The sequence below is a fragment of the Myotis nattereri genome (assembly GCF_964212035.1).
Source record: "Myotis nattereri genome assembly, chromosome: 4".
NCBI classification, from domain to species: domain Eukaryota; kingdom Metazoa; phylum Chordata; class Mammalia; order Chiroptera; family Vespertilionidae; genus Myotis; species Myotis nattereri.
In genome coordinates, this window is record NC_138079.1 from 64,195,865 (window position 1) to 64,211,712 (window position 15,848).

At 37.1% G+C, this 15,848-nt stretch overlaps 1 protein-coding gene across 1 annotated transcript in view; it reads left to right on the forward strand.

Moving 5' to 3' along the window:
• MAN2A1 (mannosidase alpha class 2A member 1) overlaps positions 1-15,848 on the forward strand; it is a 158,845-nt gene that overhangs the window by 120,124 nt on the left and 22,873 nt on the right. The window contains exons 17-18 of the mRNA XM_081090174.1: positions 10,742-10,875; positions 14,201-14,342. Coding sequence (XP_080946300.1) covers positions 10,742-10,875; positions 14,201-14,342 — 276 coding nt within the window. The remainder of the gene's footprint in view (positions 1-10,741; positions 10,876-14,200; positions 14,343-15,848) is intronic.

The following is a 15,848-nucleotide window of genomic DNA, read 5'->3' on the forward strand; positions in this document are numbered from 1 at the left end:
TCAGTTAACAAAAATACGTATCCTCAAATTTAACTTATTTAACTATTTCTGAATATATGCTAATTTTGCCTCCTTTAAACTGAACAGATGCAGTTATTTGGATAAGTATTAATGACTATAGCCTGTTTGTTGTTAGTACCAAATTTATGATCCAGAAAGAAATGGGGGTTAGGATAGAGAGAGTCTATTACTGTTTTATGATTATATACCATAATTATATTCGTTTACTAAACCAGTTAATTATACAAAAGTCATTATTATTTCATCAATAAGGGTAAAAAAAACAAAATGAATTAAAATTATGGGTTTTCTGTCTTTATTGAGGGTCAAATTTAACTCACTTGAAGTGTTCTTTTAAAAGACTAAAGTAATGAAAACCTGACTAAATATCCTTACATTTCTTAATCTCTCTTTTAGTTATTCTCTGACTCTTCTCTCCCCCAAAGTAACTTTTGTCTAAATTAAGCTTCAGGAGAAAACAAAATCAAACAACATTTTCCAAATTATATAAACTACTAGAGGCCTGGTGCATGAAATTCATTCATGGGTAGGGTCCCTAGGTCTGGCCGGCAATCAGGGCCGATCTGTTGGATGACAGGCGGAGTGATGGGGGTGGGGGGGGGGGGGGTGCGCCTGCTGGCACCATCCTTGGCTGGCCTGGAGCCTGCAGGATTGGGCAGCTCCTGCGTTGAGCATCTGCCCCCTGGTGGTCAGTGGGCATCACAGTGACCAGTTGTTCCACTGGTCGTTCTGTTCAGTCGATTTGCATATTAGGCTTTTATTATATAGGATGTAAGACTCACTTTCTTTAACTATAGAAAGGGTAGGGGGTCAGTTAGGTATAGCCATCAAAGAATTATTACTGATTTTGAAACAAACTAAGGTGAGAGGGGCCTGGATTCAACCCACCTGCTGATTTTGTTTTTAGTTTGTTATTTAACTTTAGTTTTTTTATGTTCTCTCTGGATGATGGAAATAATAAGAGGCACAGTTTAAAGTTTTTTCTTAACATCACCTAAGTTATTAAAAAGCACTGTGTTTACCTTTTCGTTATCTTTTAGACATTACATTCAAAAGGTTTTGAGAAATATTAAATTAGAGGAAATTCACTAGCTTTTAAAGCTCCAAAAGATCAGAGTGGTTTTAGAGATTTCTAATGAAACATAATGCTTTGACTTATGTCAAGTTAAATCTGTTTCACAGAGACCACAGTTTAATGAATGACCTTTTGGAACTATTTCATGGTTTCTAAAAGATTATTTAGTTTCTGACAAATAACATTTTTCCAGAGGAAAATATGAGAGAGGTGGGGGTTAATTTTTCTTGTAGTGTAATCATCTTTCATTAAATTGAAGCTTTAAATGTTGCCAAATAGGATACTTTAGCTTTTGTTGTTAATCATGGATTGGAAGGTAGAATATGATACAAGCAGATGCCCCTGTATCCCCTTGTGTTATATTTGATATTGTACCATCACAAAAAATACATGCCTTGTGGTGACACAGTGATCAGTAAGTGACATTTGCTAGCTGTGGCTTCATTTGTCTTCAGAGCTGTAATTATTAGACTTTGGTGCCCTAGTTTTCTGACATCAACAGCCATTTTGAAGAATTAGGTTGCTGTGGGTTACCAATGTGTCATATACTTTTCATTGGCACGAAGTTTAGGTTCTAGATTTGTTATAATATGTACCTTCAGGGTTTATTTTCTCCCCCCAGGACTGTGTTCTCCTATGTAGGTGTGTGTTTGTGAGGGAGTCTGTATGTTTCACCCCTTATGAGAAATATCTTAAATACAATACTTTTGCCTATTTTCCTCCAACATATTATAAGGGTACTATATGTAATGGATCTTGCTAAAAGAAAGCAAGTAGCCTGAAAGTAAAATAGAATGAACTGCCATCAAAAAGTATAGAAGAAAAAACTTTCCTTTAACTGAAATGACTTGTATTTTCCTTGCATGGGCATATTTAGCAAAGAGAGTTTGTTTAGTTTTTTTTCTATTTTGAATATATAACCCAAATGAATTCTAGTATGACCCTTGACTTTTAGAGAATCAAAATGAACTGCATCTAGTTAAACAAATAAGAGAATCACATTGGAATTAGAGATCCGAATCCTTAGTTTCACCACTAAGCAAACTATGGACCTCATTACTTAAACTATAGAAAGACTAGATGGCCAATTAGGTAGAACCATTTAAGAGTTTTCACAAAACTTAATGTCACATAAAGGCTCTCTGGTGCTTGACCCCTGCTTCTAAATTCATCTTCTGAGGTCACTTGAATCTGGGGTCCCATCCCTTGGGTCCTCCAACTTGTAAACAAGGTCTCAGAGCTTCACTGAAGTTGTTTTATTTCCATAAAAAGATTCATGAGGATATTAAAATGGTTTGCAATCAATCTCTCATTTTATCCCCTGGACTACATTCCATATTTAGTTTGATTTAAGAGTAAAAAGTATTCAGTAAGTTATGGGTAGGCAGGCTTAGGTAATTAAGACATTTTTGGAATATCACACAACTGACTGCTAAGGATTTTTTTTCTGTTAATTGGAACTTTTAAAAATTGAAATAAGTTGCTATGTGTTGAATCTGATTATTCCCTACAGGCATGAAAGAGAAGGTTATTTTAAGGAACTAGAAGCACTTTCTAGTTACACAAATTCAGGACTCAAAGGTTATCTTGGGGGCTGTTTGACAGCAGCTGCTGCATTGAAGGCACATCCTCTTAGCAAGGAAATAGCATCCCCCACAAATGTGTACAAAAGGGTCCAGGGAAAGGAAACCCAGGGAAAGTACAGGGTTAAGATCTCAGGCTCTGGAGTCAGCCAACCTACAATTCAATTCCAGTTCCCATCCCAGTTCTGATGCTTACCAGCTGTATAATCTTGTGCAGATTATTAACTAGCCTTGATTTCATTATCCTGATAATAACAAAGTCTACCTCATAGGAGTGTTGGAGGAATAACTGAGTTAACATAAAGTCTGGCACTCACTAGTGTTGTATCTCCTTAAGAGGATGTGTGACCAGATGAGTTAGACTGCAAGTGTTACAAGAGAGTCATCATTGAGGGTTGGGAGAGTTGAGGAAGATTTTTAAGGAATTGAATTGTTAAGATGCTAGGTCTTAGAGAAATGTCACTTGAATGGGCAAAAAGGAGGAAGAATGAAGCATGAAGTGGGTTTGGTTAGATAAAATTCCCTTGTCCCTGTAAGAATTTGAAGAACTCTTGTCATTACGTATTTTTTAAGTTGACACCTAGTTTTTCTTTATATTTAAATATTTTTCAAAATGTCTCTGTTCAGTCTTCACTGGAGTTAATTAAGGTGGATGAGAGGTATGCTATTGCTGCCTTTTTTTTTCTGTAAGTTGAGTGAAAGTGTGGTAACAAGAAAAGAAAGAACCCATGCCTCTGGCAGGCCCATTTCAGGCAGATCATCTTGTGAGAATATATGGAAGCCACACTTCTTAACAAAGTGCCTTGGAAAGGACCATGTTTGGGAGAACAGGAAGTAGGCGAGTTCAGAATGACTGTCAGAGTGTGTGAGGACATACTATCCTGATTATTCCAGCATTCTTCCTTCCCTTGTCCTAGGCCAGTCCATGCCTGGATGGTGGGGAAGGTATAGAAATCTCTGGGGTTGTGAGCTGTTTTATTCACCTCCCAAGAAAAGGCTTCAGTTAGACCATTTCTTTAATTTAAAGAAATGTAACCAGTGCAGATATTTCCTCTAAATCAGAGTTTCCAAAAAACCCTGTTGTTTCTTAAAATCAGTGTTTACTAGAAAAAACAAAGGTAGCTTCCCAATTTTGTAGTGTATTTCTTAATTATTAGTCCTTCAAGTATGTCATACCTAATTGTTATAACCTTTCACTAAAATTTGCAAAATATGATGGAAATTCTATACCATCCCTGTTATGCATTTACTTTTATGTGATTGTTGGAATTATTGAAATGAAAAGCTTAAAATATGTTGACTAGTGTCTAGCTATTTCAAGTAGATCAATAAGTAGTGATGGTTATTTATCTGGGGCTTTATAAATAAAACAAAGTGATCCATCATAATTTTCTTAAATTTGAGACTTGGAATTAAATTTGCTAAAATTTGTATTCATGAAAGTAGATGTTGAAATTTTCACTTGTGGAGAAATAATGTGAATATTTACAGACTTAGAAATCAGCAGGTACCTCAGAGGATAAATTAGATCGTATAATGGATGATAAGTTGACTAAGTCAACATGGAGGGAAAGGTCATCTAATTGTGGGAATTATTATCATTTTTATTCTTGGTACTTTCAGATATGAGTACAATATTTTAAAAATATAGTCATGATAATATTTGATTTTTAGAAACATTTTTATGTTGACCTACTTAATTTATCATTTTTGTGAGAATTGTTATTCAAGTATATGTGCTGAACTAAGCATTCATAACATAAGTGTCAACTCCCAGTTAAGTTAGATAAGTTCACAAAAATGTCACAAAAATAAATACATAGTGGGAAAATTTTTTTATATTTTTGATTATTTAAATAAAAAAAATTTTCTCTCAAAGTTTTGCTACTTGTGCTATTTCTACTATAAAGTGGTGATGACTCAGTCACCTCTGTTCAGACACAGGCTTGAAGAAAAGGGATTAGGAAAACAATTAGATAGATAACAAGGTTCCATTTTTCCCAAGAGCCCACATTTCTTTTTTATCCTCACCCAAGGGCATGCTTAGAGAGAGGAAGGGAGGGAGAGAGGAAAGGAGAGAGAAAAAGAGAGAAAGAGTGTGTGTGTGTGTGTGTGTGTGTGTGTGTGTGTGTGAGAGAGAGAGAGAGAGAGAGAGAGAGAGAGAGAGAGAGAGAGAGAGAGAGACAGACATCAGAGAGAGAAAAACATCAATCGGCTGCCTCTTGCACATGCCCGAACTGGGGATCAAACCCAAAATCCAAGCATATGCGCTGACCAGGAATCAAACCAGCAACTCTTCAGTGCACAGGATGATGCTCAACCAACTGAGCCACTGCAGCCAGACCCAAGAGCCCACATTTTAAGGACACTTACTGGAAACCTTGTTTTCAATCTTAGTTGTTTTTTCTAAGGACTTATTTTATATCTTAATGTCAAATTCCTGTTGAACTTTTGTTTAAAGATTTAAACACCTCTCTTACAGTTGTTTCTCATCATTTTCATTTTCTTAGGTGAGTGTGGGCCACTTGCTGTTATAATTCCATTTTGATCTAATGACTTGTCCCAATTACACTTTGAGCGCCACTAAAATAGTATTTGATTCTTGCTTGAATGAGACTCTCTTTTGCTCTGGTGTTTTTCCCAAAATGCTGCCTCTCACTGTTATAACCCTTTGAGTATAGTGAAGATGGAGTCTGATTTATCAGGTATATTCGTTGGTAAGTGTACTTTGTATTTCAAAATTGCTAGAGTAAGGTGATCTGGAAAGGTTGAGAGGGCTGGAGCAACTGAGATTCTACAGGTGTGAGTTGAATTAGGCTCTACAGGTAGATTTTATAATATTACTAGAGGCCAGGTGCACGAATTCGTATTTGTGGGGTCCCTCTGGGTGGCCTGCAGGGATTGAGCTGAAACCTGCAGTCCAACACTGCCTACAGCTCCTACCTTCTGCTCCCACTCATCCCGGCCCCACTATGCCTGCTGTGCCCAATCAGTCCCGATTGGGAGAGGCTCGTGCTGCTGCAGCAGCACTCACCAGACATGAGCCCTGCGTCTGGTGCCCTCCCAAGGGGAGTGGCCTGAGGGATCGGGCTGAAACCAGCTCTCTGGCATCCCCTAAGGGGCCCTGCATTGTGAGAGAGCTCAGGCCAGGCTGAGGGACCCCACCGGTGCACGATCGGGCCGGGGAGGGACTATGGGAGGGCTCCAGGGCGTGACTGGCCCATCTCGCTCAGTCCCAACTGGCCGGACCCCAGCAGCAAGCTAACCTACCGATTGGAGCATCTGCCCTCTGGTGGTCAGTGCATGTCATAGTGAGCAATTGAGCAGCCTTAGCATATCATTAGCATATTGCTCTTTGATTGGTTTTTCAGTTGTTCTGCCATTCGGTCTATTTGCATATTACCCTTTTATTATATAGGATAACGGTTAAGACAGTAGATTGTGCAGAGGAAATGACACCTAAGATTCTCCGAAGACCATCAGTTGCAGCATAGAGCCCTAACCTCAGACTTTCCATCTGCATTCCTTTCCTGAATCATTTTCACCCTCACTGATGTTTCCTCCACCTCTTCTTTCAAATATAGGGTGTATATCTGAGTTGTCCTCCAGTTTTTCTCTTCACTATCAGAATACCCTTCTTGGTTTCCTTAAGACTGCTGCTAAGCAACCAAGTCAAGAAAGTGATGGCCTTTCTTTTCTGTCTACCCCTTCCTGAGCCACCCAGTAGATGTCTCTAAAGGGACCAAGATCATTTTGAGAGTAACTCGAAGATCCTGAGGCTGTTGCACCCCTAAACCATGTTCCCTGTGATAGGGCCTAGCCCAGGGGTGGGCAAACTTTTTGACTCGAGGGCCACAATGGGTTCTTAAATTGGACCAGAGGGCCCGAACAAAAGCATGGATGGAGTGTTTGTGTGAACTAATATAAATTCAAAGTAAACATCATTACATAAAAGGGTACGGTCTTTTTTTAGTTTTATTCATTTCAAACTGGCCGGAACCAGCCCGCGGGCCGTAGTTTGCCCATGGCTGGCCTAGCCTGACCCTGACCCAACCCCTTGTCTACTTAGTTTCATTCCCCCCTTCTTAGAAAATATTCTTTTAAAAATGCTTCAGAATTATTTTTATATATATAAATACAAATAATATATATGTATACTCTTGAAAAAAAATTTCACACACTACATATCTAAGGTAAAATTTCTCTGGAATCTATTCCTGGCCTCTGTCCACTTCTCTATCTCTCTCTGTCTCTCTCTCTCTCTCTCACACACACACACACACACACACACACACACCTGTAAAAAATATAGTAAACTCGATTTTGCGGACCTTGATTTAATGGACTTTGAATTTAATGGACAGAATTTCTAGTCTGTATATCATATGTGAAAATTAACACCATGTTAATTTTAAAATGCTTTTAACCAAGATTGCTTATAATTAAATTAACAGGTTATTTTTTTGTTATTAATTCACTGTTATTTTTAGCAAATTTTAGCGAGTAGGCTATATGTTGGAAAAAAACATTGTGGTAATTTCACTGACGTAAATAAATATTACATGTCTACAAGTATAGCCTACATATTTCAATCCAAGAGTCACTGCTCGTAAACAGTATTTGGTGAATGATTAATACATGATCACACTTCATCTCGAGAGGTAATTGGTTTTGTTGTCGTGTGGCATGACTTTCTGCAGCATTTTTAATGCGTGCCTATCGATGTTCCCACAGGCTCTAAGCCTAGCCCCAGCCATGTGCATTTGTTCACTCATGGTGACTGGTGAATGCACGCATTTACTAGACCTATTCAGTATAAATTTAAAGTTACAGTAATACAGGTAAAAAACTTTCCTGTAAACTTTTCAAACATGCTTAATTTTATTAAACAAACATGTCTACATAGGTAAAAACATGTAAACTAACTAATTTGTCAAATTCTTAACATAGGTATTTGGAAAACCTACTTTATTATATAATGGACTTCAGCCTTAATAGACACGCCCTTGCCTAAAATAGTCTGTTATATTGAGGTTTTACTCTCTGGTGTTTGTGTCTGTTTTCAGCATAAAGTTTATCATACTCTACAAGTACTGCATTAGTCTTTTACATCAGATCTTTCTTGGTCAGGACAGAGAGCTACCTCATTCTTTTCATTTCCCATGTCAGCTAATTTCTGCATGACAAGCAATTCAATACCTACCACATGCCCAAAACCTTCTTAAAAACTGGAATGCAAAGATGGTGTGTAGGACTGTCTGTGTTTGTGAGAAGCCAACAGGTTCTAGGGAGGAAAAAAAAAAGTTGAGGAAAGACTCTTTTGGCTTCTCTGTTATAGCTGTTCACCCGTGGACTGACTCTGTTCTTACTTGGCATTGCCTATGTTAATAAGGATAAACAATCTTTATTCTCTCTTCTCTAAGGCATAATGTGAGGCATTAACAGCAAGAGGGAACTTTTTTTTTAACCTGGAAATGGCATCTTCCTATCACCCCCATGGACTACTCTTATAAAGTAGTTACCGTTTCCTTTCCCAGGGTTGAAGCCCTAGTCATTCATGCTCAGGTAGAACTACTTTGGTTAAAATACCTTTTGCTGCCACATTCTGCAAGGATCCAGCAGGCCACTGGAACCACTGGGTCTGTACCCCTGCTTCCCAGGGATTTCTCCCCTCAATCCTCTGATCTGCTTTGGGAATGGCATGGTACATACTCTTTAGGGAATTCTTGACACAATAGGAAAAGTTGACAACGCTCTCTCTCCCTCACACATATTTTAAAAATAATAATAATAATAAATTACCTTTGAGAACTCAGGAGTACCTCCTTGCTTTTATTACTATGACAAGTTTTATTTGGTTTATTTATATACATATAATAAGTTTGATCTTATTTTAAAAGTCTTTTCGGGCATAGAATTTAAATTAATGTCTTGCTGAATTTTGAATGGATATAGATGCTCCTTTTAAAGGAGCTTTAAGGATTTGTTGCCACAACAGGATCTGAGCATAATATTGAGCTTGAGAAAGATGATTTTCTCAACAGAAATAATTTGTTATTGCTAGAGGTGATGTGAAATTATTAATTTTTTTCTGAAGTGTGTTTTCTGTAAATTTTTTCCAGAGATACATGACTTGAAATTAATGACACTCTTCTTTGTCAAGACTATTTCATTTTTGTATTCTGTTGACCCCTGAGAGAATATCCAATCTAGAGAGGAGAATACATAAAACAGTTTTAAAAACCCTACTAATGTGTCCAGTAGATTAGAGTTTATTTGTCACCTTCTGTTTCCCCAGTGCTACATGAGTACTGTCATCCCTAGTGCTGCATTTTATGTTTGAAGCATTTTTGGTTCATTTATAGAAGCTTGCCTATTAAAATTCAATATGCAATTCCTTTGGTTTTTGAACAATATTATGGCTAATCTAAGCATACTGAAATGAAATTTGCATTTACAGTAATACATTTTCGAGTTCAAAGAAGATACTGTTATCCTATCGTCACTCTGTGTGGTTTTATTTAACTTCCCAATAGTAGTGGAGATATATTTGGGTCAGCTGTCTTGGAAGATTCTTCTGGTAATTCTCAGAAGGAAATACATATGTATATTTAACTGGCAGAGGTTAGTGGTTCAGACTGTGTCCATAAAGCAGGGGGAAAAGGCACCCCTTCCCCCCACTCATGTAGACCATACTCATAATAGCTTTATGAACATGGTAAGGAACTGAAGTTAGCTCTCACTGAGATTATTGAGTTGGAAGAGCAGCATCTACCAAAAAAAGAATTTCAGTAAGCATTCCGAAAATCCTTAGCCCATTTAGTATTTTCACCACATTATTTATGCTTTATAATTTCCAGTTTATTTTCACATAAACTTATAATGCCTGGACCAGCTGCATTTCATTCTTTTCCACAAATCTCACAGATTCAAATTTCTTTTCGTTCACTATTTCCTGTCACCTTCTATAAGCTCTGGGGATTCTTCTTGGCTCCTAGAAAAACTCTTCCTTGCTCCCTTCTCCTCCTCATTTTTTCTTACACAGCCCTCTTTGTCTAACAAGTTCTGGCTATCAGCGGAGTGGCAGATTGTGTGAGGAGTAGGGAGAAGCAGGTAATGAATAACAACTACAGGCAAGTAAGTGTCTTGGGATCTCAAAAAACTTAAGCTGTATGAAATAAGATAGGGTCAGTCTTTCTTCTTTTGATCACTTTCCTTCTTTGAAGATCCTGTAATAACTTACACACACTTAGTTCTGTATTAAGAGTGTTGTGTTTCTTCATAACTCCTCCCTGCATCTCTGAAATAGACCCAAGGCTTCACTGAGGACCTGACAAGCAGTTAGGGCAGCATGATAGAAATTTGTAAACACTTTAGGCTTAATAAAAAGAAAGTCTGACATATCTGATACTTCTTCAAGCTGTCCTCTGCTTTGTATAACAAAGGGCACAATGAAGCACTAAAAAACAAGGGGTCCTAAGAGATACCAAACTCAATTAAAATTGCTTTAACTTCTGGGGAGCTCTCCAGATTATACTCTAAAGTAGTAATATGGAAATATCACTTTTAGCTGTTAATCATGTCTCTTTTCCTAGATATGGTATCTTGAACCAACAGAGTATAAATTTCACCGCTCATAATTTCCAGTATGTGAGGAGAGAAGGGTGAAGAAGTAGGCTCAAATGATTCTATTGGGGAACAGTGGTGCAGACAAGAGGTGGACTAGCCTGGATTGGAGCTGACCTTTTCTCATTTAATGTCCTCTTTCCCCTCTAGAACTCATTAGAGAATAATTTGCATGTTATATTTCATCTGCATTTATCTCCACCAACCTCTTCATCTTTCTGTTAAGTTATATGTGCCCCTGAATGAATGTTATCTACCATGATAGTTAAAAAAAAAGAAAAGGTGAATTGTGACACTGTTTAGCATATGAGAGTTGGTAAAGATAGGAGATAGAAAACAGGAAAATATATGCAACTTTGGAAGGAGCTCTGGAGAGTATATTTAAAAATAGTGGGCAATAAATTTCTTTCTATTGTGTATATTCTTTTAAATGTAGGAATAGAAGGACAGTCTGTGGAAGTTTCCAATATTGTGGACATCCGAAAAGAATATAACCGTGAGATTGCAATGAGAATTTCTTCTAACATAAACAGCCAAAATAGATTTTATACAGACCTAAATGGATACCAGGTAATTTTCCTTTTAAATGTCTAAGTAATGGTTATGTGTGTGCGTAAATTTTATATATAGTAATGGCCAATTAAGTTTGCATCCCTTCAAAAATAGGCTTAAGGTCACAAATTATTTTTGAAATAAAACATTTTCAACAGATACGTGTAGGTTCTTTATTAACTAGATTTCCAAAATTACGACAACTAACTAACTGATAGAGTATTTTGTAAATCATCTATTTGTAAGAATGTATTTTTTTCAAAGGAAGATTTGGTGACAATTATGCATGTTAAATAACATGGTGCCAAAGTATATATGAATTTAATATAAAGGAAACATCATTAGGGATTGATGGATTACATATTTTTTCTCATAAGAAATTGGCCTATGCATATTTAGCTTATTCAATATATATTTTTTTTAATTTATTTTTTAATATATATTTTATTGATTTTTTACAGAGAGGAAGGGAGAGGGATAGAGAGTTAGAAACATCAATGAGAGAGAAACTTTGATCAGCTGCCTCCTGCACACCCGCTACTGGGGATGTGCCCGCAACCAAGGTACATGCCCTGGACCGGAATCGAACCTGGGACCCTTGAGTCCGCAGGCTGACGCTCTATCCACTGAGCCAAACCAGTTAGGGCTCTATATATTTTTTTAAATGTATAACCTAGTAAAAAGTTTTCTTTCAGGAAACCTTTATCCTTCTCTTTATTGGAGAAGAGGGTGTGTACCTTATTATACATACATATATACATATATGTATATATGCATATAAACACATGTCTACTTAGAAATGTGAGTAGATACGTATTTAATCAAAATTTTCTTTAAATAGTAATGAGAAAATTGATTCATAACATTTTTCAGATTGTCAGTTCTCTAAGTTAATAAAACTCTTTTGATTATTACCTAAATCTCTGTACTCAGCTTTAATGGGTGTGACATATCTTTGAAATAATACTATTAAAAACATTAGCATGTTTTTGAGACAGTAACATTTTAGAAATTTCTGGCTATGAATAGAAATAATTTCACAACAAATGCTTTTACTTTGTCTGATTTTTCAATTCGAATGAGTGGACAGAATTGTGATAATTTTCTCTTTTACAATTTCCTGCAAAAGTTAAATTTAAACCTTTTCCAAAGCATAAAAATTGCAACATACATTTCGAATTAACATGTTAATTTTACTACAGCTATTTGGTTTTCAAATGAAGCCCCTACTTTATAGTCATTCATTTCTTTGTATACAAAAGAAAGTCTTTTCTTAAAATTTTCAGAAGCAATTATTTGTATGTGTGTGGGTGTATACATGAATGAAAAAAAGTTAGTAAAAATGAATAAAAATTTTCTTTTTAAAGATCAAGCATGTGAATAAATAGGAAAATATCATTTTTAAGTCTATAGCCTAATATTTCTGCTTTTAAAATAAGCTCTTTTTTAACCTTTGGAAAGACTGATACTTGGGCAAGACTAGAAATCTAGACCTACAGCTGGGGAATGAGAGTAACAGCCACCCAGTTGTGAGATTGAAATGTCCTTTTTATTAAAAGTATATGAGTTAGCCTGGCTGGTGTGGCTCAGTGATTGAGCATCTCTCTATGAACCAGGAGGTCACGTTTTGATTCGCGGTTGGGGCACATGCCCGGGTTATGGGCTCGGTCCCCAGTCAGGGGTGTGCAGGAGGTAGCTGATCAGTGATTCTCTCTTGTCATTGATGTTTCTATCTCTCTCTCCCTCTCTTTTCCTCTCTGAAATCAATAAATATATATATATATATATATATATATATATATATATATATATATATATATATATTATTGCTTAAAGTATTACAAAGGGTATTAAAAATATATATATATATATTTAAAATAATATGAGTTATTTGGAATGGGAAGATCAGGATTGGAAAGGAGAAATGGAGAATTCTTTCAAGCTAGCTTTTTATTTTACCTTTTTATAGTTGTTTCTTTACTAGTTTATGAATTTCTTGAGACTGCGATAAAAATTACCCCAAGCTGGATGGCTTAAAACAACAGGAATTATTCCCTCACATTTAGGGACACTAGAAGTCCTAAATCAAGGTGTCAGCAGGCCCACCTCCCTCCAGATGCTCTAGGGAAATAGCCTTCCTTGCTTCTTCTAGCTTCCGGTAGGTTCAGGCCACCCTTGGTACACTTTGCCTTGTAAACACATCACTTCAATCTGTGCCTCCACAGTCACATGCTGTCTCCTTGTGTTTCTATAGGTGTCCTTCTGTGTCCTGATTTTCCTTTTTTTATAAGAATACCAATCAATGGATTAGAGCCTACTCTAATACAGTGCAACTTGAGTATATCAGCAGGAATCCTATTTCAAAATAAAATCACATTTATAGGTTCTGGGTGAACATGAATTTGTGAAGGCACTGTTCAATACAACCAGTAAACTGAAAGATACATTGCAGAGTTGTGGAGATTAAAGGTTTTATCTGTGAAATTCCCAGCACTGTGCCTGGTGTTAATGGGTTCTCAATACATGTTCACTATTATGTTAACTTTTTTGCTTTAGTTTCGTGTCAAATTTTTATGAGTTTAAATGAAGAGATGGCATTTTATGTGCTGTGGATAAGTTTCCTGATAACAGTCTCTGTTTGATGTCTCCTCCTGATGTTTGAGTGAATCTCCTTGCCCCAGACTGGTTTAGTGCACTGTCAGTCTCTCTCAGAAACTAAAGTTGGGGTTGTATTTCACACATTCAGATACTAGACCAAGAAAAATTAGAATTTGGAACTATCTACATTGAAACTGAACAAGAAGAGTATGCATTGAATCGTTTATAACCATAAATATGCATTTGATTGTTATAATGTAATATATTAGAGGATTTGATGAGAAGGTCTGGAATACTTATTCAAACTGATTTTAGAAGAATTATAAGATATTTCTTGAAAGGAGATAAAGAGCTATTATGCTTAGCATTCATTACAAAAGCAGTATGTTAGATTTAGATAAGAAATGAATACTTAATACCCTTATAATTTTTATGCAAATATTGGAGAGCTAGAAGACTTTTGTTAAGGATATTTATTCTGAATTTAAATAGAAATGCATATTTTAAAAATCTGGACAAGTTCTAAGTCTCTTAAAAATTGTTTTCTGAAAATTTTGTGATTTTTTTTTTAATATTGTTTTGAAGAATGTTTCAGGTTTTAAATTAGCTCTAACCTTGACTAAGAAACGAAGCTCTTTCTTTTCCTCTTTGGAAGAAGTCATCTGTAGTTAATACTAATTTTTAAAAGGTCCTATGTAAATATCACTAAATTTTTTAAAAGAAATATAATTGTATGACCTTACAGATTCAACCTAGAATGACAATGAACAAGTTACCTCTTCAAGCAAATGTGTATCCAATGACCACAATGGCGTATATCCAGGATGCCCAGCACCGCTTGACCCTGCTCTCTGCTCAGTCTTTAGGTGTATCGAGTTTGGAAAGTGGTATGTATTGTTTAGATTCTTTTTACTCTTGTAAGTTTCAGTTCACATATACACAAGTGTATGACTTTTTTAAATTATCATCTCCACTTACCAGGTTTCTTTTGAGAACCGGACTATTAGTTCATTTTGGGTTTTGTGAGAATAACATAAAATGATGGAGTTCTTCAATTTTAGGTGAAGAACAAGGACCTAAACTTCTGTGAAACTGATTGTTTTTCAAGATAATTTACCTCACTTGATAGCCCATTGTTTGCAGAATGGGCTATTGTGATTGAATGGATGCAGAAACTCCAACTGTAGATAACTTAGTTCCAAAGCTGGGAGGTTACAGTTCAAATTTAAGTCCTCTCCTGAATCACATTCTTTTGCACCACCACCCAAAAGAAGGAAGGGAGTAGAGATGATACAGATTGGGGGATATAGAGGTAACAGACATGACTTTAATGATTCCAAAGAAGAGAATGAGATGGAGAAAGAAAATAGTAGTAGATACTAATTAATTTTTGAAAAGTTTCTATTGAGATGCTTTTGTCTTTTATGATACGTACTAGTAACCCTGCGCACGAATCCCTGTGCCAGTAGGTCGCTGCTGCCCTCCTATAGCTCCCCCCGCCCCCCCCCGCCCCCGTCCCCTCATAGTTCTTGCCCTGCCCTCTTTTGTAGCTCTCCGCCTCCCGCTTGCTTGTTGCCCTGCCCTGTCCTGTAGCTCTCTGCCTCCCACTTTTAGCCAGTAGGTCGCTGCTGCCCTCCTATAGCTCTCCGCCCACTACCCTGCCCTCCTGTAGCTCCCCTTGCCCCCTTCCTCCCTCCCCGCCACTGCCGTCCTCCTATAGCTCCCCCAGCCCCGCGCTGCCTCCTCCTGTAGCTCTCCACAGCCGCTTGTACCTTGCTGGCCCATCCTCCTCCTGAACCGTGATCTGGTCGTGACGCGCTTGGTCGTTACGTCTCAGGACGTAAGGGCTAATTAGCATATTCCTCTCTTATTATATAGGATTTTTAATTATCATTTACTAGAGGCCCAATGCACGAAATGAAATTCATGCATGGGTAGGGTCCCTAGACCTGGCCGGCAATCAGGGCTGATCTGTGGGGCAACTGGTAGGGCGATCAGGGGGCCCCCCACTGACACCCACCTTTGCTGGCCTGGGGTCTGTGGGCTGGGGGCAACTCCTGCATTTTGCATCTGCCCCCTGATGGTCAGTGCGCATCACAGTGACTGGTCATTCCACCATTCGATTGATTTGCATATTAGGCTTTTATTATATAGGATAGGTCATCAGTTCTTCCTTCATTACATGCAAAAAATTGCTAAGTGTCTTAAGGAGCTTGGCAAATAAATGAGTTGAGATGCCTGACGTATTCTTTGACACTTTATATTAGGCATATGCATACATTCTGTACTTCCACATATACACAAAAAATACTAGTTCTCATTTTTCTTGTGGTCTGTACTAGACAAAATCATGCAATCATCCCATAAAGACATCATGAAGTTATAAAAATAAT